The sequence below is a fragment of the Ornithodoros turicata genome, chromosome 3, assembly GCF_037126465.1.
Source record: "Ornithodoros turicata isolate Travis chromosome 3, ASM3712646v1, whole genome shotgun sequence".
NCBI classification, from domain to species: Eukaryota; Metazoa; Arthropoda; class Arachnida; order Ixodida; family Argasidae; genus Ornithodoros; species Ornithodoros turicata.
The window spans coordinates 65,482,190-65,508,936 of NC_088203.1; the positions used below are offsets into that span (position 1 = coordinate 65,482,190).

Sequence of the window (26,747 nt, forward strand, 5' to 3'; positions counted from 1 at the left end):
CAAAAGGCTCACTGTAGCTGACGGAAAATCATTTGATGCCGAGGGATCTGGTACTGTCCTTTTTCGTGTCCAGGATGACAAAGTCGACAATAGGTTGACGGCCAAAGACGTTCTCTATGTTCCTGGTATCACAGGCCGTCTCATTTTGGTATCCAAGCTAACAGATATCGGTATGGAAGTGACATTCAGCGGCGACAGTTCCCTCTTCCTCGCGCGCCCCGCCCACCTGGAGCGCGCCAATGGGAAGACGCGTGGGCGGTGTCGGCTGTCTGCCATCTGGGGGCAGAGGTTCGAACGTAGACGGGGACGTGCTTTTGGCGATGCTACATCCACTGGGTCGTTCTATCCACCACGGCCCTGAGTTGGCCCGTGGGATGGCGCTGCTCGATCTGTGAATCGAACCCAGAGCCGTTGTGAACCTAGGGACGCGCGTTCCTTGGGACAGCGAAAATAGTCGGCGATAAGTACTGAGTCATGATCCCATTTCTGTCTCTCTTTTTTTGTTCTTTTTCTGTTTTCGTGGAATGAATTGACGGATTTTGACGGCTCCTGTGTTCGCTTGTTTTTGCTTTTAATAAACGTTTCATGATCGGCGCCCTTGGGCGATGCCCGCGTTTGTTTGTTTGTTTGTTTTTGCTTGTAATGAAAGTTTTGTGATGGCTTGATTCATTGCCTGTTGTTGCGCGTGGACAATGAACATATCCGTGGCGAGTTTCGGCGTCCTTGTGCGATGACTGCGTTTGTTCGTTTGTTTTCGCTCTTAATGAACGTTTTATGGTGGCTTGATTCATTGCCTGTTAGGCGCGGACTTCAAATGGCGCGTTTGCGGCGTCCTTGGGCGATGCCCGCGTTTGTTTGTTTTATTAAACATATGGAAAATGCGTTGTTAGAGTGATCTTGATAAGACGTCCGCGGAATTGTTGCGCTCGTGTTTGGGTGATAGTAGGGCGTTCTTTGGCGTGTGTGTGTGTACCTTCCCTTTTATTGAGCATGTCATACGATTCGTGTGCGATACGCTGTGGACCGGGTCACGGGCGGTGAGAGGTATACCCCGTTTTTGTTTCTTTGTCGTTTCGCGGGACAATGCGTCATTATGGACTGTTTCCCTCTGCATTTTTTTTCTCTCTCTGTTTCATACCCCCTTTTTTATCTTCACTGCGTCATGCGACACGTGTTGTTACGAAAGGAATTTGATGAGATGCCATGGCCGTGCCGTTTTTGTGCGTATGTTTAGATAATGCCGACAGACTCTGGTTCTTTTCTCCCTTTTTCTGAACATGATGCCACACATGTTGTTACAGAAGGACTTTGACGAGATGCCCGGGCCGTTTTTGTGCGTATGTTTCGTAATGCTGGTTAATGACGAAAGAAGACAATTTTTTTGGTGGCACCGTACCGCTGTCAATCGACTGGGCACTCAAATCGGACAACAGCGATACTCTTTGCTGGATGAGAACTTCCAAGAGTGCTGCGTACAAGTTCAGCAGCGGTTTTTACGACAGTCTAACCCAAGAGTCGTCGACCTCTCGAGACGAGTCCACTTGTTTTAGGTACAGGCACCCATTTTAAGACCTTCCATTGCAGGTCCAGGGCAATGGCCTGACATTCCTTTCTTTCGACTGTGTGGGACGGAATGTTCAAGAACGTGGCGGGCATATACGCCATTGCAAGTCACCAGTTCAGGCCGGAAACGATGGACTACAATTCGCTACGCTGCCAAGGTCTAGAAGCTGAAGAGATAATGAAACAAAGAAAGCGCCGGTTCCGCGTAAACCACCCACCATTTTCGGCGTTTTGATCCCTCTTTTCTCCTTGTAGGAGAATGATCCGCATTCACTGAGCGACCCAAAGACGGACTTCACAACACAAAGTTCAGTGACAAAAAGTTCGTTGTGCAAAGATAAGAGGTCAGAACGGCTTAAGAGGAAAGAGGAGAACGAATTCTTGGTTCCATTCTATGCTCAAGTATAGCACGTGCCTAGTCGTGTTCTTTGTGAGCTCGTCCTAACTCCTTGCATTGGGACTCGAGGAAGGAATTGCCATGCGCCAGCTCGAGTGAAGACCGCATATCTTCATGGCAAGCTGGAAGAAACTGTGTACACGGAGCCACGTCTAGGCTGTCCAGGAACAGAAGGAAAAGTATGTTTACTCCACAGGGCACTTTACCTAAGACAGTCGGGCAGAACATGGTTTTTAATGCTTGATGATATTCTGCGAAGACATGGATAACATGGATACAAACAACTCGAAGCAGACAGATGTGCATACATCTTAGCAAAAGAAAAACAAGAAGTTATCCTGAGTGTGTACGTAGACGACAGGCTTATTATGGCCACAAATCAAGAAATTTTAAGGACGTGTGTAAGGATGCTTGGAAAGGAAGTTGAACTCACATTTAGGAGAACCAACATACATCTTAGGAATCGGTTATCCACGACAAGCAACAAAACATATTGCAAGGAACACATAGCCTAGACATAGCCTATGCTACCAACTACTTGAGCCAGTTCAATTTGCGTTACACAGACCAGCACTGGAAGATGGTAAAAAGGGTGCTTTGTTATCTGAAGGGAACTTGTGACGTTGGGATAACATACAATGCATGCAATTAAGGAACCAATCTTAGGGTATACAGATGGGAGCTGGAATGATATGGAACGGAAAAGTCAAGCAGCGCCTACGTTTATACCATGTCTCAAGGAGCCATCAGATTGAGATCGACAAAGCAACATCTAGTAGCACTGTCGACTTGTGAAGCGGAATTTCATGAGCGAAATTGGGTACAATAATTATGACACCGACACCATGGAAATGAGATGTGACAATCAGTCAGCCATAAAGATTGCAGAGAACCCCATGTACCACCAACGTACAAAGCACGTCAACCTAAAGTATCTTTTCTACAGAAATGAAGTTGCAAACAGTCAGTTCAAAGTGAAGTTCCTACAAACCGAAGATATGATTGCTGACGCGTTGACGAAAGCTGTGCCGAATAGGAAAAACACTGTGTGCAAAGAGTTATGTCCCAATCATTAGACAAACCATACTTTTTAAAAACGAACACTACACCATCGTCAGGCACATCACACCAAGAGTCCAAAATCCACTGTACTGACGCAATTCTTCATCTCTCCCTATTGCTTCAGCCATCTTCTAACATTTGCTTCAGATATTTGGTACCGCCTTGCCGCCGCTAAATTGTTGCTGTATTCACTGGCGAAAGCAGTAATTTTGCGTTCAAACGCGGCAGCGACGCCGCCATAGCAGTTTGTTTGTTTGTTCCCTCGGTTTATGAACGGCTTCACAAGGGACCAAACTTTTTCCGTGTATTTCTGTCTCGGTTTATAAACCCGCGACATCCGAACTGTGAACGGATTTTCATGAAACAAATAACAAAAACGCATCTGTTCTGACCTCGATTTAGGTAAGGGGACGGCACAGCCGTCCAGAGGTTGATGCACAGGAAAGTACTGGGATCGACTCAATAAAGATGAACAAAGAATGAAGTCAAGCGCCCATGCAGTGTCCCACAGCACAAGAATTAGGAGTGAGAACAGAGGAGTGCATTTCCTGTGCTGACGGTGAACACATATGGGAGCCGCTTGATTATGGTGCTTTAGTGTAGTTGTCAAATGATGGTGCCGAGGGTGATCATAGTGATAGTGAAGATAACTAGCAATACTGTTCTGAAGCTGTGACAGCTTGCTCATATTGGATGGATCCACAGTGCGATACGGTACTTCAAGGACCAGGCAGATGAGTCAAGTGCCAGAGTTCTGTCATCTCTTCTGAACAGGATAAATACAGCCAAATGTATGGAGCAGAGCACAATTACGGAGTATTTTAAAAAATAAACGTACTCTAGTGCATTTCCTGTCGTCTTTCAGCCCATTTCTCTTACGCGCACCTTGATTTATGAATCACACGATTTATGAACAATTTTTCGAGAAACGAAGGGTGTACATAAATCGAGGGTTGACTGTACTTCTAAAGCCTCGCCCGTTAAACACAAACTGAGTGCTGTAGCCCACTGCTCTTCTGCCCACCCTCAGCCTTTTGCTATGACGTTATAACGGTGCAAATATGTGTCAAGATCATTTCGATTGGAATCAAATTGAGGCATAATCTTGTGTGTCTCCGGCTTGAATCTGGATCTACCGTAGTGTCTTACCCAGAACTTGACAAATTACTTCTTCTCGGTTAGCTTCAAGCTGCTGCAATTGCAAATGCATCTGCAAAATTTCTAACTCTGCTGCCTCACAGCACCACTGTGCAGCTCTTTCTAATGTGTTAGCCTCCCTCATTTTTTCCCTCTCTGTATTCCCTGCCTAAATCTGGCCATCTACTTGCTCACGAAGTTCACGAACTGCTAGGCCTATCTCTTTACCAACTTGTACCAAACATTCTAACTCCATACTGGATGCTGATTTACAAATTCCGACTCTTTCATATTGCCTCACCCTGTTGTGGAAGCCAGGAATTGTGATGTTATTGTGTGGGGTGATCTGTCAAAGCATCACTTCAGGTCGGCATCACTAAGGTTGGAACGAGGTACTAGCGTGACATGATCAGCAACTGCGACACAGAAACAATCATAAATCAGTTTAATACCTGTGAGTGGTGAAACAAATTCGACGTAGATTAACCCAGGTGATAGTCAAACGGAATCCGGGCATCGCGGAGATTATAACGGATCCAAACCAAGATGGAAGCACTAATACTTGAACAGTGGGGTAAAAATTGAACGGATGCCTGAAAATATGTCTAATAAGACAAAGACAGTGGGACAAAGACAGTGGGACTTAATGGTTGAAAGGATGCCTGAAAGTGGTCAAAAGGTGTGAAGAGGCTGATATTAAAGATGTCCGGTGGTAGCAGTCTGTTTGGTTCGAAATCCCTCACGTCTGCCGCAGAATATCTTCCTGAAGATCTGTCACGTTCTCTTCCACTTTGATGCACCTATCGATGCCACTGACCCACGTACCTGTACTGTCTCTTGGCACTCAACATATGACTAGCGAGTGGATTTTAAGGCATTAAAAACATCAGGTTTAGGCACCTAAAAAGGCACTGAAAAAGGCCCCAAAAGGCATGCATTTTCGCGGAATAGGCAATATTGCACTACCGGCACTACGAGCGATGCTGCCAGCATTGGTTGCTTTATGGTAACATACCACTCTACCGGTTTGCACTTCAGTGACAATTGCTGATCAGAAAATGTATGCTTCTATATAAATCCTGATGTGTTTCTTCGGTTGCACTTCAAAGATTCCACAGAGCCAGCAATAACATTTTGAGAGCAACTGTAACTAACTGAGGTTCCTTTCTGTCTAAGTAACTTTTCCTGTAACTTCGTTACTCTTAGAGTCATGTAGTTGTAAGTTAATTACACTTTGTGAGTAGCTTATACAGCCCTGGTCACCACTAAGCACAGCTGCATGGGCGGACGTGATGTTGCACTGGGTACAAGGAATACCGGCGAAAAATAATCTTCCTGCCACAGGGGGAGACATTTGCATTCTGTGATGCAGCGCGGTGAAGCGTGTCCTCGTTTTTTGTTGCACAAACTATGAAATCAATATGAACCATCAAAGTATAGTGCCCATTTAGGCACTTATCGGCACCTATTTTCAAAAATGGCACTAATTGCTGAAAAAAGGCCTTAACATTAGGGTACTAATGGGTCCCCTTCGACCTGATTCGTGCTTAGAACATCAAATGGTGTCATCTGTATGGCTCCCAGTGAAAAGGCATATGCCTGAAAATCCGCTCTCTACTTATGGCATATTCAAATTTTTTCGAATATCGTACAAGCTTACTACGAAACCATTGCAGGTTTCGAGCCTGAATTTGTATGTTGCGGAAACAACGACGAACATGGATCTTACAACGGCTACGAAGAGACACGCATAGCTTTTGAGGTTGTTACACTCATCATTGGATGCGTCGCTACACGTTTACTAACGGAAACCAAAACGAGTATACAGATTTATAGTACACAGACAAACTTGTACAGCTCTCCGTTAATGTCCACCCCAGCAAAACGCGACACCGTAGTACACTTAATTCACCACGGCTACAGTTGATTGCCAACGAACTCTGAACATTCCTACAGTCTGGATAAATTATGGTCAACCATCTTGTTAGCATTGAGCTGAACACTGCTGTTCACTGTGCCACTGTGTGAGCCGCCAAAAAACGACCTAATCTCGTTTTTCTTTGTATATTTTTCGTCTTTTTTTTTTAATTTGTGATTTGTGGTAGTGACCTTTTGCATTTCTATACTTCAAAGCTTGAAGCAGTCTTCGGCGATATATAGTCGAATCATGTACGAGTGCTACGACAGCGATAATGGAGAAATGGGATGTGACGATATTTTGACATAGTTTCTCGAACCCTGGCATTGTACGACCGCATGTTAAAAATACCAACTAGGGTGACAGTAATGCTGCAGAATCATTTGAAATTGCATTCACTGTTGCAGACATATATGGCTTTAAATGAAATGAAAGCAGCACCGAACACGAACGTTGCAGAAACGATCATGTATGTATAATAAGCACAGCGATACGACATAGTCGAGGACCGCGGTCTTACATGAATGAGGCTCAGGAGTGAGAGCACAGTGAAACCCACCAACATGATAAATGCGGTAGGTATTTGCAAGGTGCAAGAAGAGGGCATTTGCTACCTTTGATGTCCTTCTTGATAACCTGTGACCTGAAGAGTGCTCATCAGCAAACCATCCTACATTCTGCATATGTCATTGCTCTTTACTTAAATACTATCTGCCCGTTTCACCAGCACTTACAATGCCAACACAGTTTTTCAGTGTCCATGAAGGATTTTCCAAGTGCAAGTTGTTTTAGCAGCTTTCAGTTTGCCTCATGAGAACAACACAGTGTTTCATCGTAAAAATAATTTGACTGTACATCAGCAGAAAAGCATGTATGCGTCGTGTTAAGCCGATACATTAATACATACTCCTTATTAGCCCTTTTCAAGTGTGTGCCCTCGGGCATTTTTCTAAGAATTAGCAGCACACAACTGTGATGATTTCAGCTTACCGGGGCTTAATTGTTACTCTTAGAAGCCTTTATCCTATGACGTGGTATTTAAAATTTGATTCGATATTCGAAGGCCAATTTTGCAGATACTACACGTATTTGATTCATATTCAAAAATTTCAATATTTGCACACCTCTAAAAAAAGTATGAGAACAGCATAGATGGCGTTTTTACAGGTTCCACTGCCATGTGGACATCCTTTGGAAAAGAGTACGTATCTAAAAGATGTCTAATTATCCTAAATTAACTCTTCAATTAGGGAATGTTTGGCAAAAGCGAGTTAGCAAAATGGGAGGCAGTCCTCGTTGAAAGGCATTCTATCTTAAAAATCCTCAAACGAGGGCGTGGCATGAAATATCCATTGCCGAATTTTGCTATGCAAATGAGCCGAAACCAAAACTGCACTCCGCAGGAGTGCATGACCTTCGCTGACAGAGCCTTATCCGGGCCACTAAGCACCTACTCCAATCATCAGCATTGCTCCAAAGCATGTTGCCTGATGTCTGATGTGGAATGAGCACTTGCCTCCTTGTGCTCCCGATTGGTGCAGCTCTTTTGCATAGCAAAATTCAGCAATGGATATTTCAATACACGTGTGTTTCAAGACTAGAAACTGAATGGCTTTCAACGAGGATAGTCTCCCATTCTACTATTCTGACTATTCACTATTCTATTATTCTCTGCTTATCCCACAAACCTTTTTTACCACAATCTCTAATCTCACAGCCCACATATGGCTAGTTCCATCTCATATCGAACAAGCCGGTACACTTGATGTCTCGAATGAACAGGAAAAAAAATTTATGTTGAAGCCATTAGTGAGTTTGCAGAAATAAACGGTTTCCGAATTCTCTGCGCTGCGCAGTTCACGAAATAGGAGAGGAGGAAAAACTGCCTCTCAGAAGACAATGTCGTCACGCACACGTTTGAGCGTGTCCTGCAAGGCTATTTCTTGTCGCTTTGTCGTGATCTCTTGCTCTTGATTTAGACCACCTACGGCACAGGAGGCTCCTGCGTTGACAGGGCTGTGTCGATTTTTGTTTGTCTGGAAAAAATTATCAAAGTATACTCAAAGCGCCAAAAAGCACCTCATTCACTGCGACTTTCCAGACGATGTACAAAACGTATACTATTGAGCTTTATGCCATTTAATGTGTCATTCATGGGGCTATCAAATGGTATATAATTAATTCCTCTACTCAGTCGGGAATGTGAGCGATACCTCGCACCATACCTCCAAGAAATGACTAATTTTGGAAACCTTTATCTAAAAAAAACCCACCAAAGAGTTGCCTCGAAAATTTGATATGTTGTAGATAGTCCCTTAGACTACACACAGAAGTAAAATAAAAATTCGCACTTGATCAGTAGGCATGATGTGAATTTTTTGCTTTCTCTATACGCGGAGCCCAATCAAACGGTGGCACCGTCTCCTGCGTGGGGCAAAATGAAAATTTTCAAACAGACATTCAACTTTTGTCTTCACATGGAAACCAACTGCTATAATTTGAAGTCATTCTGAGCATTTGAGTCGATAACAGTGTTATAATCGCTGAATGTATATTGTAGATCGACCAGATACGCTCAAATTTTTTGCGCTCACAGATGCTGAGCCCGTGAAGGACAGAATGCTTTTGCATATTTGTAAGATGTAACAACAATGACGAATGGAGAGTTTCATCGCCAGAGGCGATACTCTTCGACATTGCTGGTGGGGATGTGGGGAATGAAATGATGAGCCCCTTCACATAAAGGATCCAAGTCCGATTGTGTCCAGAAAGGTCAAACGAGCTTTGAGTTCACGGTGATCATATAGAAGCATTTCTGCTTTACAGATTATGTGAAAACGGATATAGTGACTTCATTCCCATGGACGGAGAAATTGCACGGAGAACAGAGGAAGAAATTGCACAGAGGAAAGTGTCATTGTGTAGTGTCTTAGCACACACTCAAGGCTGCCTTTTGCCTGGGCCTTTTGTGAACGTTGCCGAAACAGCACGACTCGCGCCGCTGGCCAACGTCCACGATCTTCGGTTGGACATCCCGATATCATGGGGAGGTCCTAACCGCATTAACTCCTGGAGACAGCTTGCGCCAAGTTTTGCATCATCCTAGGCTACAGAGCACTGCGTTACAACCCTGTATGTGATGACCTCGGTATTCCCGGTTGCGAAATCCCCGATCACAAAATTCACGTTCTCGAAACAAAGAAAATCAAGGAGAATGCTTGATTGCTTCATAATGTGACATGCCGTCTTTAAAAACACGACATCACTATTTGACCACTCAAATTCATGGGTTTTCGATGTCCGTCCAAGTCGTTTCAGTGAACAAAGGCCACATTTTAGGGGCTGTTAGGCTTAGTAGGGCGGACATGAGGGGATAGCACGTTGGTAAATTTATTATTAGGCTGGTCAAAGTTCAGTGTTTGCATTTCTATGTCCAGCTAGCCTAATTTCGCTGTTGGCAGTTTCCCACGTGCGTCTGTGCATTTTATAGTCAGAGTAATATGTATTTATGGTAGTTTATTTTTCAACGGGGATTTCGATCGCGTTATTTCGATGCACACCCCCACTGTATCGTCCGCGGCATCACACCTGCCTCACGTCCGGTAAAAATGCTCGTTTGACCTTTCTGGACACAATCGGACTTTGATCCTTTATGTGAAAGGGCTCATCATTTCATTCCCCACATCACCAGCAATGGCGTAGAGTATCGCTCCATTCGTCATCTTAACATAAAGGTTGTTGTTGTTACATCTTACAAACATGCAAAAGCATTCTGTCCTTCACGGGCTCAGCATCTGCAATGCATGTGTGACGTTCAGTAAAAAAATGTGAGCACATCTGGTTGATCTACCATATACATTCAGCGATTATAACACTGTTATGGACGCAAATGCTCAGAACGACCAGCGGCATGGCCGAGTGGGCTAAGGCGTCCGCTCGTTGGTGGTAACCAAGGTCGTGCTGAAGACTGGGAGGTGGTGGGTTCGAATCCTACCGCCGGCTGTGCTGTCTGAGGTTTTCCCTGGCTTTTCCGAAGACTTTCCAGACGAATGTCGGCACAGTTCCCCCTGAAGTCGGCCCAGGACGCATACTAACCCCCTGTATCCCACTCCTTCCTGCTATCATCTCCCCGTCTGTCCACATCTGTACGTTGCTCATAGCCACAGTTGCTTTGCGGCGCTAACACCCAATTAAAAAAAGATGCTCAGAATGACTTCAAATGATAGCAGTTCGTTTTCATGTGAAGACAGAAGCTGAACACCTGCTTGAAAAATTCGATTTTGCCCCACGCGGGAGACTGTGCCACCGATTGATTGGGCTGCACGTATAAGGTCGGCAAAAAATTCGCAGTGAGCCTACCGATTGAGTCTGAATTTTGATTTTACTTCTGGGTGTAGTCTATGGGACTATCTACGACATACAGTTGAACCTCGTTATAACGAAGTAGCACCGAGACCCAAAATAGTTTCTTATATCCGATATTCACTATAAAAGTAAACATCAAGGAATCGCCAAACGAAGCAGCGATGGGGCCTGTGAAAATGGCATACGAACAGGGACGGTGGTAAACTACAAAACGTGCTATTTCAACATATGGCGAGCATTATAAAAACGTGCAAGCTCACCTTTCACATTGAGTTTACAACGAGAAAACAACCGCTACAACGTGGTCATATTCCTTCAGTCCAGAAGACAATTTATTTGAAGAAAGAAGTTATCTTGGTCTGACAGTCCTCAAGCACGTTCTCAAGAATGAACTTTTACAGTGCATCTACGCAACACAACATTCTTTCAACTTCGGTAGTTTTGACTGTGGTTAACTTCCCAAGGTAGCTGCGCAGTTTGTTGGCCATTTCCTCTGCCTCCCAGCTTTTTTAAAGCGGCTCTTCAATTTCGCCTACGTGGTCTTCTTCGCTGTTCTCGTCACGTCCTGGCAACACAAGCTGGTTGATGATTTCTTGGTCAGTTAGCTCTGATGCCACACAGAAGTTGTCGTCGTCGGAAATAAAGTCATCAAAAGATATCTCTGGCAAGACCAATCGTCGTCAATTTGCGTTGTCTGTCGACAGCTCCGATTGCGATTGACTATCGGGCAGAGAGTTCACGGCAGGTAGTGTGAACCTGGCATTCACAAAGCAGTTCCTTGTTGTCGATCGCGTCACCTCGTTCCAAGACCCATATGTAGTTTCGTTTCCAAAATGGATCACTTTCCGTTTGGCTTCCATCCCGCCAACAGTGAGGCAGACCACGTAGTGCACAAGCATGTGGTAGCGTCCTGCACGCGCATCCATTGCGGTGATCGCCTCGGCAGCGCCTGAAACGAGTGAGCGTAATAACAATATATAATAACGTAACATCGCATAATAACTTCATTTTTGAACGCCTGAGAGTTCGCGTTGGTTGCATTGTCTTTTCTCTTTTTTATACTCGTGCACACAGTTGAGCAACATGAAAGGTTAAATATGCTACGTTATAACCGATATCGCGGATGGAATTTTGCGTTGTTGGTTTCGTTATAAAAGTAGAACTGCCATTGAAATAAAGCAGAAACCGACCAAACTTTGCATTCACTTCGTTATAACGGATAATTCGTTGTATCCGTGTTCGTTATAACGAGGTTCAACTGTATCAAATTTTTTAGGAAACTTTTTGGTGTTTCTTTTTTAAATAAAAGCTTCCGAAATTTTTTCGGACGTATGGTGCTACTTAGAGGTATCGCTCACATTCCTGATTGAGTAGAGCAACAAATTGTATACCATTCGATATCCCCATGAATGACACATTAAATGGCATAAAGCTCAACCTTATCCGTTTTGTACATCGTATGAAAAGTTGCTGTGAATAAGGTGCTTTTTGGTGCTTTGAGTCAACTTCGATATTTTTTGCAAGACAAACAAAAACAGACACTACGCTGTCAACGCAGGAGCCTCCTGTGCCCTGGTGGTCTAAATCAAGAGCAAGAGATCACTACAACGCGACAAGAAATAGCCTTGCAGGGGAGGCTCAAACCTGCACGCGACGACATTGTTTTCTGAGAGGCAGTTATTTCCCCCTCTCCTATTTTGCGAACCATGCAGCACAGAGAATTCAGAAAGTGTTTATTTCTCCTAACTGACTGATGGGTTCAACATATATTTTTTTCCCATTCATTCGAGACATCAAATGTACCGGCTTATTCGATATGAGATGGAACTAGCCATATGCTTCTTGTAAACGACGTAAACAACGAGAATTAGCCGAGGCAGGCCACAAATATGGACAACCAAAACATGTAAGCCTCCACAGCCCAGAAATTAATGACAAATACTCAATTGGATATATTTCTTCCCACATTGATCATAGGCAAAAAGTGGGAATTTCTACATGCTTAAAAAGGGCCATTTCGTTTATGCACCAAACCTAGTCTGAGTGGAACCACCTTCCTGGATCCATTGTACCGATCATCAAATCGATGTCAAAGAGTTCAAGAAGTGCATATGAGACTACTTTCATTTTTAAATCTCCTGTTTCTAATGACACACCTATATTTGATATGTATTGTATTTTTATGTATGTATTTTCATGTTTCAATTTGTGTATTCTCTTTGTATTTCTAATGCCGTTTTCTTCCTTTCTTATGTAATGTACTTACCACTCTCCTCTGTAATGCCTCAGGCCTTCAGGGTTCATAAATAAATAAATACTATCTCACTTTTGCCCGAAATCCCCTGATTGAAGAATTAATTAATGAATTTTAGGTAATTAGTAGTCTATCAGGCAAAAATGGGAAAAGTCTAGCACTAGCAGAAAGCTAGTGCTAGTGAAAAGTCTAGTAAAAAGCAAGTGAATAAGATAAGTATTTAAAGAGATTGAAACATTTAAGTAATTTATTTTACTAAAGAACAATCTCTTGGATGAAGTCCGTCCTTCATCAGGTGCAATACATGGTGCAAGTGTTCAATGTATCGCACCTGATGAAGGACGGACTCCATCCACGAGATTGTTCTTTAGTAAAATACATGTTTAAATGCTTCAATCTCTTTAAATGCTCACGTAATTAGTCATCTTGTAGTTACATACCCTGTTCGAGAGGATGCCCACCTGACCATGTTACTCAACGGAAAAAATGACATCTATGCTGCTCTCATACTTTTTATTTAAAAAATGGGGGTAGGCTGTGTTTGGACACTGCCCCAAGTTTTTAACATTAATATGTGGTGTGAATGGCGAGAGTTCAAATAAAAATAGTAAATATATTAAAGGTGTAAACAACGAGAATTGACCGAGGCTGACACAGGTGACATTACGGGTGACACAGACACGTACTTGAGGCACTCTAGCTCAAGGGAAAGGCGTGCTGGTGTGGTGTAGTGGTTAGCATATCTGACCGGAGATCAGAAGACCCAGGCTCGATTCCTGGCATCAGCACCTCTTTTCCCTAAGTTGTTTGAATATTAAAGATAGTAGTTTGAATGAACTGTGTACATAATTTCAGTGTGACAATATTACTTTTGTTTGAGTTCAGTACATGTTTATTACAGTAAATGAAAGAAATGCAATACCGTAGTTTTATATTATAGTGTTGCTGCTGGAACATGTCGGCGAGTGACTGTTACAGCTACAGTCTATCGTCTTGATTAGGTGAGGACAGTATCATGGGCGGCAGGGTGGAGAGTCGTCTCACCACTGTGTTCAACACCAGACGATGGTACAAGAAATAGATTTAATTGAGGCATTCGACGCTGGGATCTTGCGCGTAAAAGTGAGAGTATTGCCCGGAGTCGTACCTGTCGTCACCCGTGTTGCATAATCGATGTTGAACATGTCCTTCATGAAACTGGTGAAGTGTGTGTTCTGCGTTATGTCCACATTGAAGTCACCACATAGGACTATCGGCATGTCAGCGTCCACTTGCAGAAACGTGATGAGGCCTGTTGTTGGCGATCTAAGGCTCCATTGATTGAAACAAGAGCATACCGATGTTATCTGAGTGCGAGCCGGGATGTATGTAGAACAAGCAGAGTGTGAACCGAAGCGTACGGTCGATCGTTATTTCTGCCAAATACATATCACCACACTCGCGAGTGCACTGCATGTGGTTGTTGCTCGAGACGCTGGTACTCTGTTCTGAGGTCGTTCAGACGTCCATGATGGAACCGGAAGTTGTCCTTGTCATTCACCATGTACCAGCCCTTGATAGTGGTTACTCGACTCAGAGCGGTGTAAGCAAGCTGTTGTGCTGTATGTGGTGCAGATGGTGCATATCACCAAGCAGATGGTGTTATTCAAATGCGTATAAAAATGTTCTAAACCACACTAATTCTTATATCTTTATCTCTCAGTATATGGCCTTCTTTCACTTCCACACACTATTTCACTTTTAAACACACTCACCAATTTTTAAAACCCACAAGTCTTATTGCTATAGTATCGCCACCTGTCAGAAGACCTGTCAGAAAACTGGAAACAAAGCATAGTGATCGCTGCCGACACAGAAGCTAGCCGCAATGTTCGACTTGACACCTGAAGAGAAGCAATACTCCAGGCTTGTGTTTCAGGGCAGGCGAGATTGGCTTCGAACAGCATTATATACTTGTAGAGATGGTAGTCCTCTACACGGGTCCTGTCAGGACGTCTATGGGGCGTCTCCGGGATGGCGCCAGTGAAACCACCATTGTTGTTCTCCACTTTGCAAAAGAATTAGGGCCCTGTATGCTTTGCTCCAAAAGTGGCGGAACCTGCTACAAAACCGCATTTTTCCCGCTACAAGAGCTGCGACGAACAGCGATTTATCAGTTCCACCACTGCCAACAGAAAAGTTCGCCCTCAAGCTCCGGTGCCAGGCGGCGACTGAACAGTACCAATAATATCCATTTGATGGCGGTAAATGCTGGCATTGCATCAGCAGAGCCAATGGCAAGCGTGCCTCATCATCCCAGGCGAGGAGGCAGTTTCTTCTTTCTCATTTTTCTCTGTTATTTTATTTTTTTTTTTTCACATTTCACTGTGCTTTCATGCGGAATCTGTCAGTGCTTTCGGTTTGGTAGACAGAGCCAGCAACTCCGGCTAGCTATGGCAATACGTGGCAGATACAAGATACTGTGGGTCAGCCATTCAAGGGAGCCATTCTCGAAGTTGTTTCGAAAGGACATCTGAGGTTTGATGACAGTTGTGGAAGTGGACCACACCGTTGAAGTGTGTGAGCCACTTCCAGACGCTGATATTGTGAGCAACGTGTCCCGCCGCGTGGAAGACGGCTTGCCTGAAGATGATTTTGCCGAGAGCGTGCAATGTGAGCGGCCAAGTGGAACTTCGTTTGTTGTATGATGATAGTATTGCTGAAATTGTGTTGTGTTCCATCTCATCAACACTCTAAGTGGCATCCACGCTTCAAGTGCAGGCGACTGCAGACGATCACAGACTATTTTATACTTTAAAAGCGATAAAAACCCCCGTGCTGGGAAACAAATAAAAGGACGACACAACACACAGCACAGACTGACTTTTGTTTCCCTGCACAGGGGTTTTTATCGCTTTTAAAGTATGAAAAACTTAACAGCCCAATTTTTAACCATTTCCACAGACTATTTTTGCTAATAAAAGTGACATTAACCTCATTCATTTTTTGCCAATTCTTATTTCCACCTACGGATAATTCTATCAAAGTTCGCGTTCCCGTCAGGATCAAATTAACGGAGGTTTACTGTATTACTGTATTTACTGTACTGTACTTTGAATATTTAAAGCCTTGTTTTTTAGGATAGAACCCCACAAAAAAACTTGAAAATGAACTTGCAAAAGCCACGAGTACAGGCACTAGAGGACATTATGTACTGTGCATTCAACACAGACACTTGGCATCTCGTGTTCATCTGAAATGCGACACACGCTTTTTTTTTTTTTTTTCCAAATTTTCAACCCGAAAGTTTGCCTTTCCACCCAACTTCACCCAATCCTATTTTGCATCTCCTGAAATACTGTCTGATCTTTGCACCGCCCCCCCCCCCCCTCCCCTTTCCTCCCGATTTTCAAAACACAAACAACCAGAAAATGCAAGGGCCTATAAATACCCATATCATTGATGCCTGTAAATGTACTTTCCCTTTCTTATCCTTTCATATCTGTCACCAGTGCTATAGTACATGTATATGTAGGTTGCATATTGGCATTGCACAGACTGCATATGAAGTTAACAAAATTTGGAACATAATAAAGCTAAATTCAATTGAGTAACCTATTTTTCTGAAACTAGGTTTGCTTGATCAGCCTGTTCCCGTTGTGGAACCCAAAGATGATGGGATGGCAACCTTCGAGGACAGGAGAAGAGAGAACTTTGAGAAGGGTCAGGCGGAGCTGGTGAGGCGAAGGCAGGCTTTGCTGGAGACCCAGAGGAAGGAGCAAGAGGAAAGGGATAGGAAGGAAAGGGAGGAACAGGAGAAGAGAGAACGCGTACGGTATGTTATGTATGTTTGTACTTCCACATGAACAGACCACTTCAGACATCTAAAACAGCAAACTGTTCAACATGCACTTTGCACATATAACTAACTGTGAAGATATAAGCATGCGAAGTTAAACTTGAACATTTCACAAAAAGTTGTCAACGTCTTGTTTGTTGCCTTTGGCATTGGCACGGATGGATGGATGGAGTGTAGGAGCACCCCTGGTGGGCCTCTTTGGAACGACGGTCCAGTTTAAATGCGCGGATGTGCTGATGTCCCAGGGTTGCCACAGACAATCCGAATTGATGTGTCCCAATGTTAAGTCTTTTGCAAGACTGTAGAACCATGTGGAGCCGTGTCATCATTGGCATTTGTTGATGTGGAAGGAAGTGTGTGAGTCATATGTGTGCACAGTGTGCATTACAAGCGCCTGTAGATTATGAGGTTGCAAATCCGTACTAGGCCCAGAAATTACACCTAGCAGCTGGTCTCCATTCAGAGCTTTGCATTGAACTACCAATAACTAACATTATATTTTTTTTTCTGGGGTAGTAACTTGCATTGCTGTTAATGCTCCCAATGCATATCATTTTGTGAAACAAGTGTGTTACTTGGATGGCAGTAATATGGAGTTGCACAATTTCAGCAGAAGTTATTTGCTGAGAATTGTTATTACTCAGCAACTTGACCTGAAACTGAAAATCCATTACCAACACAACTCTACATATTTGTTACTGAGCCACATTACCTAAGGATGATAATTATGTGACCTGCTTTCTTAACATATTGAACAATGAGCACAATTGGTTGGTTCACAACAGTGGCCATTGAATACTGTTTCAAGTGTCAAAATGTTAAAGATACATTTGCAGCTTTTCTACATCTGCTAGCTACATTTGCAGTTTGCAGCTTTTCTGGCTTTTTGGCCTTTCTGGCAAACAGTTTGGAGGGGTGTTGCAAGAGTTTTGGGGGTGTCTTAGGGAGGTATGGGGGGTGCTGGAAAAACCCCTGAAAACATCCCTCCACCCCCACCCCCCCAAAAAAAAACCAAAGAAAAAAGAAAAGAAAAGCTGATATCTCTGTGTAGAGCGAGAAAAGAGGCGACCAGGCTCTACTGAGGTTGATGGGTTTAATGGGGTCTCTACGGCTTCATTGAGGTTGATGGGTTTAATGACGGTAAATGACGAACAGAAAACGAAAGCTTGGGTCGCGTGCACCACTGCCCGCGACCGATGGCAGTGCTGGTGATGAAGATGACGCTGGTGCTACAGGGCTTCCGCCGTGGCGGATGAGAAAGCCGGCGGTGAGGGCAGCGGGTATGTCAGGCGCCGTAGCCCAAGAAGGCAGGAGGAGGACCCGAGGCGGCAGGCAGCCCGCATTTTGCGAACTGCGGGGCCCAATGTACACGGCGTGAAGGGGGTAGAAAGGCCGGACACAGGAGTTGAGTGCGGAGGGAGGGAGGGCGGAGCGGGCGATACGGGCTATGCCGACACCAGGAACGCGGGCTTGAGCCTGTCGATGGCCACAGTGTCGGGGAAAAGAGTGAGGCGCTGGCGAAGTGGTGACCGTGGTGTGCCGCTACCGGCACGGGAGTCAAAGCTCTGAGAGTCCCAAGGGAAGACAGGGTGAGGCTGTGCAAGCCGTGGAGAGGTGCCGAGATGCTGGCTGAAGCGTGCCGTGGTGCCGGCCGCCGCGACCGGCAGGTGAGCGCGAGGCTCGAGTGTTGCGGCCGGCAGTCAAGGAGCACCGAGGTGTGGTGAACATCGGGCAGAAGCCCGATCCATGCGGCGTAGTAGCTGTGTGGGCCGCTGAAGGTTTGCCCACAGCAGAAGGTTTGAAGGTTTAAGAAGGTGGGGAGGAAGGTTTGCAAGGTCATAGCCAAACCTTGATGCCTGAGATGTGATGTGACGTCCGTTGAAGAGAACCTCTGCCTGCGCAAACGACAGCTGAGTGTCTGAGATGGAGAAAGGCGGCAGGCGGAGCGGTGCCACAGAAGCTTCAAGCGGTGGAAGTGGTGGTGGCCGGTTGGGAGGGAAGGGCTGGTGGAGTGGTTCATGATGGTGGAACGTTGGAACGCTCATCCGGGTCACCAGTTGTAGAGCAAGAAAAGAGGCTAGCAGGCTCTACTGAGGTTGATGTGTTTAATGATGGTTAATGGCGATGAACGGAAAACGAAAGCTCGGGTCGTGCACACTGCTGCGCACGACCGATGCTGGTGCTGGTAATGAAGATGACACTGGTGCTGCAATGTGCATTTGATTGAATGAACATTGAGTATGAATGAATATAACTGGACATTGAAAAAATGGCTAGGAAGCAAGCGAACTGGTGAAGATTATGCATAATGTAAAACCCCGAGACTAGAGAACATGAAAGGACAGAAACAACATGAAGTCTCAAACACAGCTGAAAATTTTACTTCACATACAAGAATTATATACAACCAGAGGGAAGGGAACAACCAGTTGAGGACAGAAAGGGTCAGTTCGGGGGAACACGAAGTCTGCTCAAGGCCGGACCGAGGATTACGTATGGGTTGCTGACACAGTTCCCACAAGAGGTTATGCATAGGGTCTCTCTCATAAGTCTTCTGTGGGGGTACACTTCAGAAGCCTTTACAATTGTTTCATCCCATAGAGGGAAGCAATCTGAGCATTCTTCGAAATGCTTGGAAATTTCGGAGTTTGAGGCTTTATTTTTTACTTTTGATGAACGCTCTCTCAGACGATCTTTTAAGCAACGTTTTGTCTGGCCAATATAACAGAAACCACAAGCTAGGGGGATCTGATAAACAACATTTGAACAACAGGGGGCGAATTTGTTCCGGTGATTCTTACAGGTAACTTCAGGTTTTGCGAAAGGCGTGAGGCGATCAAGACGGAAGTTGTTCTTGAAAACAAGGCTGACTTGAAATTTCTTCGCAACAGCCAACAAGTTGTGAGACACTTTGTGGAAGTAAGGTAATACAACACGTTTGGAGACAGAAGGCTTAGTTTCAGGCGAACGAAGAAGCAAGGTGTTCAACAAAACATTTAAAGTACCAAGTAACATGTGTTGGGGGTAACCAGCATCATTCAAACGGAAAAGCTGACTCTCCGCATAGAGAAGGATCTGATGACAACAAGATTTTTTTACCGCATTCGATAGGACACCTGTGATCAAACCCCGTTTTACAGTCTTGAAGTGGCAACTTGAAGCGGGCAAAATGGGTTTAGCTTGAGATTTGCCGTAAGCCCAGCAAAGAACGTGTTGTAACAAAAGTCTGATATCAAGAAACTGAAGCACACCAACAGTGGGGAACTTAATAGTGAACACAAGCTCCGGGGCCGCGGACAAAATTACATTCTTACATTGAGCAATAACACTTTCATTGGTAGAAACGAAAACCAGGTCATCTATGAACCTTCTTACAACGACGTCATTTAAAGACAGAGAGGATATAAAGGATAATACAGCATTGTCAATTACACTCAAGTAAATCTCTGAAAGAACAGGTGCGATACTCGAGCCAATACAGATACCAGTTTTTTTGGTGTACAATTGCCCGTCAATAATTATGGCAGAAGATTTCAGATAAAGTTCTAGTATGCGCAAAAATTCAGTCACAGATATACCAACTTGCGATTGAAAGCGCACCAAGAGATCTTATCTTCAAGAAATCAGCGTACTCTGTTCAACAACACATTCTCTTGCAGTGAATAGTACAGATCCTTGATGTCCAAGAAAAAAGCAAAGCATTTCTTACCATGAAACTATTGTAAATCCGAAATAAGTAGTTCAGAATTCTTCAAAGTTAACATGCTAGGGACAAATATAGAAGAAAACCCCTTTTGTAAAAAGGTCGAAACAAGTTTTTGCCAGGTTTGATTCTCATTGATTACGATTCTAAGCGGCATGTCCGCCTTGTGATCCTTGAGCACTTGTGTCCACTGTGCATGCTTTCATTCCCACCACAGAATTCCCCACTCTGGAATCAGAGTAGTGTCTAAATTCTTGATTCGGAAGACCAAAAAGACTATTTTTGAGAAGTGCACCAAAAAGTAATAGCTCTGGTACTTTTTAGTGTGGCGTATGCCAGTGTAGAACTTCAGATGCTGTTTTCTCAAAAGGGGTTTTTGGTCTTCCTGCTCTGCTTGTGAAGCTGATATCTCAGCAACTACCTGGTCTAATTTGATCCTGTTCGTTTTATTATGCTCATTGATGCTATTTGTACGACCATGACATTCTTGATTTTGCAAGTTACTTCATTTTGAAATTGAGATACAGTTATCTGTTTCTGTGACCAGTGTATTGATTGTAACCAGATGATAAATATTGGAAACTAAAAATTCTAGTTCTAGAAATGAAAAAAAAAAAAAAAAAACGCGAATGTCACGGCATGCAGCATACATTTGGGGATACACCCATACCGCAGGCAGTCTCCTATCACATTTTATAAATCCTGCAGGCCCTCCACAAGATGTGTGAATAAAAGAAGAAATTGTAAAAAAAAGAAAAAACTTAAGAGAGTACTTAGATGGGTAGAAATCCAACGAACCGGTAGAGATGTAGGAAGGGAGTTGCCTCAGGACAGAAGCCGCCGATATTTCGAACAGAGACTGTTCTTCTTCTGGGCACCGTCCTCATCATTGGCATGGTATTTAAAGGGTTAGGTGTGACGTGTTTAAAGGTTCTTAAGATAGTACTGTGTTATCTTGGTGTCAACTTTTTGCGAACCTTAGGTTTTGGTTCACGAGGTTCGACGAACTTTCGAATTTCAACCCAAATTTGCTGAGATTCGCTGAGGTTCGCAAAGGTTCGCAGACTTTGCCTTTGTTGTGACAAGTTGAAAATTCTGTGTCTGATATAGCTCTTAAAATTGAAAAGTCTGTTTGTTGAACTTGACGAAACATTGGTTTGACTAGACTGTACAAGTTCATTTGAAACGAGCTCAGCACGGAGAGGGAACTAGAAAGAACAACATCATGCAGCGGCTCACTAGCAACTACAGAAAGTTTATTGAAAACAGTTCTTATAACCACTAAAGTGCAATTGAGATCATAATAATGCACCTGCATCAAACGTCTATCAAACGTACCCCTTAAGTTTGCATCAGCTTTGGAATAGTTTGAAATCACATGTTAGGAAGACAAGCGACACGCAGGCAAACACGGTGTTGTTCGGCGGTGTCTCAGTCACTCCTGCAGATGGCCCGCATTATGCCTTTTCCTTTTCAGGCTACCAATCCACCTTGCTAATGTAATAAATATATAGCACACAGAAGAATATAGAACATCATAATCTAAACGTACCACAAGTTGGCGGCTTTTTGAGTCTTAAACATGCGCTTCCGCTGCCGGAACGGAGATCGGCGTGCATGCGCAGTGGATGCTGAACTTCTGCAAACTTTTTTGAATTTTCTAAAGAAATGTTCGAATTTTGCGAACTTTTGCGAATTCGGATTTCGAAAGGTAAAGGTGTAGGGCGTCATAGAGTTGGATGGTTTCCGGGGTTCGATGCTCGGCAGTATGCTATCGAGGGATGTTGCAAAATTTGGAATAGCGATGGTTTGAGGGCCAAATTGTTCACCGGACTGAGGTGCTCATATGGTGTTCGGGTCACCAAATGTAGAGGAGATGTTGTCCCTCCACATAGGTCCTGATCTGCGATGATGAAATGTCCTGGTTGCGCTGGGGAGCTTCTCAACCCATGGCTTCACGCCCGGACATTGCCGATAGAACTGAAGTTTTCTTCAGGTGGTGCATATCCGTAGCTGGGTGATTTCAAAGTTATCCACGGGTTGGCACACTCCTTTCAAAGTGCGAGGTCATGGGAGAAGCGCGAGGTTAGGCAATGTCATGCGGACTCTGCTAGAACACAAGGTTCGCCTTGGACTTCTTTCTCCCCTACTAAAGCCTAACCAGTATACGTGGTAGCATAAAGTGGGAAAGGGGGGAAGCTACAGGAAAGCACGGTGTCGGCATGATCTCTTCCAGTCTGTTTACTTGCTAGGTATGGAACTGTTTGCGCCAGCAAGGCAGTGCAATGCCGAAGGAACCTCAGAAGCATTGTGTATTGAGCATCCAGGGAAAGCTTGACGTCATCCCCACCATTGATCAGGGAACGAAGAACGTGGAATTGGCCCGTGAGAAGGATTTATCACTATCCAGTTTGCAGAATATGGAATGCAATGGAGAGGTCAAAGACGGTGGCAGTGTCCAATGGGTAGTTTCATTTTAAATCGAACAACGGATGAAAGTCGTATTTTTTAATTCGCCCAGAAAAAATATATGTTAGAGGACAGCTCAAACGAAGCAAATCGCACCAGGTGCGACGCTCGTGCGTGGGGTAGTTTCCGCGAGGAAGAGGAGGAAAGTCTGAGGCTGCTTGAGCGCGCTTTCTTCTGGACCGACTTTGACGGGATCTAGCACCGCTGATTTTATGCCTAGGAACTGGAGGTTTTTTGTGATTATAGGCTGCACCATATACACTGTCGGCAGCCATCCACAGAACTCTGAGGGCCACAAATTTTCTCTTAAAAAATGCCAAACTTGGCGTAAACGTTCAAAAAGGCCAAACTTTGTTGCCAATTTGCTTCATGACGAAACGTCTGAGGACATCGAGCTTAGTGCCATTCGATAGGACGTTGAAAGGCCTTTCGTGCTGTATAAAGTTCATTTTTCTCAGTCCAGTGCTTTTTGTGTTATTAGCTTGAGAATCGCACATGGTAGGCGAAAATTGCCAATGTTGAATCTCAATTTTCTCAAAAATGCCATCTTCGATTTCCTTGATTATTTTTGAAAAGGTGGTGTCATGCCTCTACTTTAGACGCCAAGTGAGACAGCGCCAAGTGTGTCTTTTATTTTTACCCGAGAGACGCGCAGCGATTTTTTTTGTCAGGCAGGGTCCACGAGGCTGCGGCCTTGCGCGCCCCACCAACGAGCACGCGACCTTCAACCTCTTCTTTTGCTACAGGTCTCCCGCTGACGGAGAAATGAATGACGACACTGCGTGAGCTTGTTGTAGGTTCCCCAGAGCATCACTTTACGTTTACCCAGTGGTCTCCCAGTTCCGTCAGGCTCATTCAAACTGTGGGAGAGTACATGAGTTGCCTGTGCGCTCTTGACGAGAAGCCCCAGTCCTCGAACATACCGACAAAGTAGTGAGAAGAAACGAAGCGCTTCGTAAAGATCTTTATCCAGTGGTAACATCGTAGGTTTTGTTTCAGGTTGCCACCAGTCCCCCAGGCAGTGTGAAAGTCACATCCTTTTCATTGGTAAAAGAACGTTGTGGAAGTTTCGCAAAACGTAAAATGTGCCCATTGCGAGACCCCTGCAGGTGATGGATGCTACCATTGGATTAGCATCATCCGATAGGTTTAGATATGACCTTTCACAATATATAAAGTGAGTGGGTTCAAGCGCATGGATGCCAAAAGGATTACTGAAGACCACACCGAGGGTTTAAGGTACCCACGGCTACCGGAAACGAGGTATTTTAGTTGTGCGTTGCTCTGTTGGAAATTTTGATTCCCACGGTGGCACTGACACAGCTCGTGGAGGGCGAACGTGTTATCCTTCAGAGCAGCAACATACTGTCATCACAGCGGTCTTACGGGCTTTGTATATAGTACTCGTCGTGGTTCCGACATAACGCTACGGGGCATAAAACTAATTAAAGGTAGCATGCACAGCTTCGGAACTATCACTTATTGCGCCCAAGCTAAAAGATGGCTGCAACCAGGCGGCCACAAATTTGTATTCTCACGTGTTGTAACTTTCTGTCCCCTGTGGCCGTAGTTCTGCCTTCCTAATAGTAACTCGCACGACAGCATCATAGCGTACGTATGTGCATTGCCTCAAGCATATGTGCGGGAGAATAGTGAATATGCGCACGTGTATACACGTCGTGCGTGCGACTCCCTTGAAGGTGCGTAATAGCAAGTTCAAGGCGCCCACGAAAGTATTGCCCTGCGTCTCCAAAGGAAAAAATAAGCATACGTGCCATAAGAACAAAATAAGTACAGAATGCAACATCTGGGCAATAAATTACAAAGCAAAGACTACGAAGCAAAGCGCGCTCGTAAACATACGAGGAGCACCTTTGTGTGGAAAAATCGCTTCACGGAAAGGTAGCCCAGCGTCTCAATCAAAAAGAGAAAAGGTACCTACCTTACCAGCAGCGCAAAGTACAGGCATAATTCTGCCCCTGTGGAATAAATCGTGATAAAATATTCTGGCGTTTTAGAAATAATTGAGATCAAACATGCAAAATTTTCGCGTAGCACTCGTGGTTTTGCATTACTAGGCGGAGGAAAAATGCGCTTGAACCCAGTCACTTTATCTCGTGTGAAAGGTCCTGTAAAGCTTTCGGATGATACTAATCCAATGGTGGCAGCCATCATCTGCAGGGGTCTCGCAATGGGCACATTTTATGTTTTTCGAAACTTCCACAACGTTCTTTTACCAATGAAAAGGATATGACTTTCACACTGCCTGGGGGACTTGTAGCAACCTGAAACAAAAGCTACGATGTTACCACTGGATAAAGATCTTTACGAAGCGCTTCGTTTCTTCTCACTACTTTGTCGGTATGTTCGAGGACTGGGGCTTCTCGTCTAGGGCGCATAGGCAACTCATGTACTCTCCCACGGTTTGAATGAGCCTGACGGAACTGGGAGACCATTGGGTAAACGTAAAGTGATGCTCTGGGGACACTACAACAAGATCACGCAGTGTGGTCATTCATTTCTCTGTCAGCGGGAGACCTGTAGCAAAGAAGAGGTTGAAGGTCGCGTGCTCGTGGATGGGGCGCGCAAGGCTGCAGTCTCGTGGACCATGCCTGCCAAAAAAATCGCTGCGCGTCTCTCAGGTAAAAATAAAAGATTGTCTCACTTGGGGTCTAAAGTAGAGACATGACGCCACCTTTTCAAAAATAATCAAGGAAATCGAAGATGGCATTTTTGAGAAAATTGATATGCAACATTGGCAATTTTCGCTTATGTGTGATTCTCAAGCTAATATCACAGAAAGCACTGGACTGAGAAAAATGAACTTTATGCAGCACGAAAGTTCTTTCAACATCCTATCGAATGGCACTAAGCTCGATGTCCTCAGACGTTTCGTCATGAAGCACATTGGTAACAAAGTTTGGCCTTTTTGAACGTTTACGCCAAGTTTGACATTTTTTAACAGAAAATCTGTAGCTCTCAGAGTTCTGTGGGTGGCTGTCGACAGTGTCTATGGTGCAGCCTACAATCACGAAAAACCTCCAGTTCCTAGGCATAAAATCAGCGGTGCTAGATCCCGTCAAAGTCGGTCCAGAAGAGAGCGCGCTCAAGCAGCCTCAGACTTTCCTCCTCTCCTACACGGAAACTACTCCACGCACGAGCGTCGCACGTGGCGCAATTTGCGCCGTTTCAGCTGTCATCTAACATATATTTTTTCTAGGCGAATTAAAAAATACGACTTTCACACGTTGCTCGATTTAAAATGAAACTACCCCCATATGAAGAGGGTGCCGTGTACATGGTTCCACCTTCCCAGACGTGGCGGCAGCCTTGATACTGTGGGTCAAGAAAGCAAGAACACAAAACTTTCCTGTTTGCCCTTCACCTTGAAAACGCACAAGATTTTGCTGCACGATGACTTGGTTTGCAGCAGCGGCTGGCTAAAAAGATTCAAGTCACGATATGTCACTTCAAGAGTCGTGTCCAGAGAAGGTTCAGCAGCAGACAAAGACAGTGCCAAAATTTGCAGGACGTAAAACTGTGTCAAATTTTGATTGAGTATGATTCTGAGAACGTTTTCAATATGGACGAATCTGCACTATTTTTAAAATTGCTGCCGGAAAGAGCTCTAGCCTTTAAAGGGGAAACTTGCACAGACGGGAAGCACGCCAAAGACAGAATATCTGTTGCTTTTGCTCCCAACATGACGGGCAGTGAAAAGCTACCACTCCTAGTCACAGCCAATTCTACAAACCCAGGTGCTTTACGAGTGGTCGCTGCCACCCAGTGGCAGCTACCGGCTGCTACTGGAGCAACAGAAAGGCCTGGATGACGGGGAGCCTTTTTGCATACCAACAAATTCTGGACTGTTGTTTCGCCACCAAGAAGATAATCGTTGTTTGTCTCGTGTCCACATGTAAAAACTTTCTGCTGTTAAGTTGGTGTTCCTTGGGCCCAACACTGCCATGCTTTCACAACGCCTATACCAAGGGGTAATTCGTGTCCTGAGAGAACAGTGCAGAAAGAGCCTGTTATGCAAAC

At 44.5% G+C, this 26,747-nt stretch overlaps 1 protein-coding gene and 1 non-coding gene across 12 annotated transcripts in view; both read left to right on the forward strand.

Moving 5' to 3' along the window:
- LOC135388552 (intersectin-1-like) overlaps window positions 1–26,747 on the forward strand; it is a 337,751-nt gene that overhangs the window by 84,405 nt on the left and 226,599 nt on the right. For all 11 annotated transcript variants that reach the window (XM_064618160.1, XM_064618162.1, XM_064618161.1 and 8 more), the window contains one exon: window positions 16,309–16,510. In XM_064618160.1, the coding sequence (XP_064474230.1) occupies window positions 16,309–16,510 (202 nt within the window). The remainder of the gene's footprint in view (window positions 1–16,308; window positions 16,511–26,747) is intronic.
- Window positions 13,413–13,484, forward strand: Trnas-gga (transfer RNA serine (anticodon GGA)). The gene has a single exon. It is a non-coding gene; the product is annotated as a tRNA-Ser (tRNA).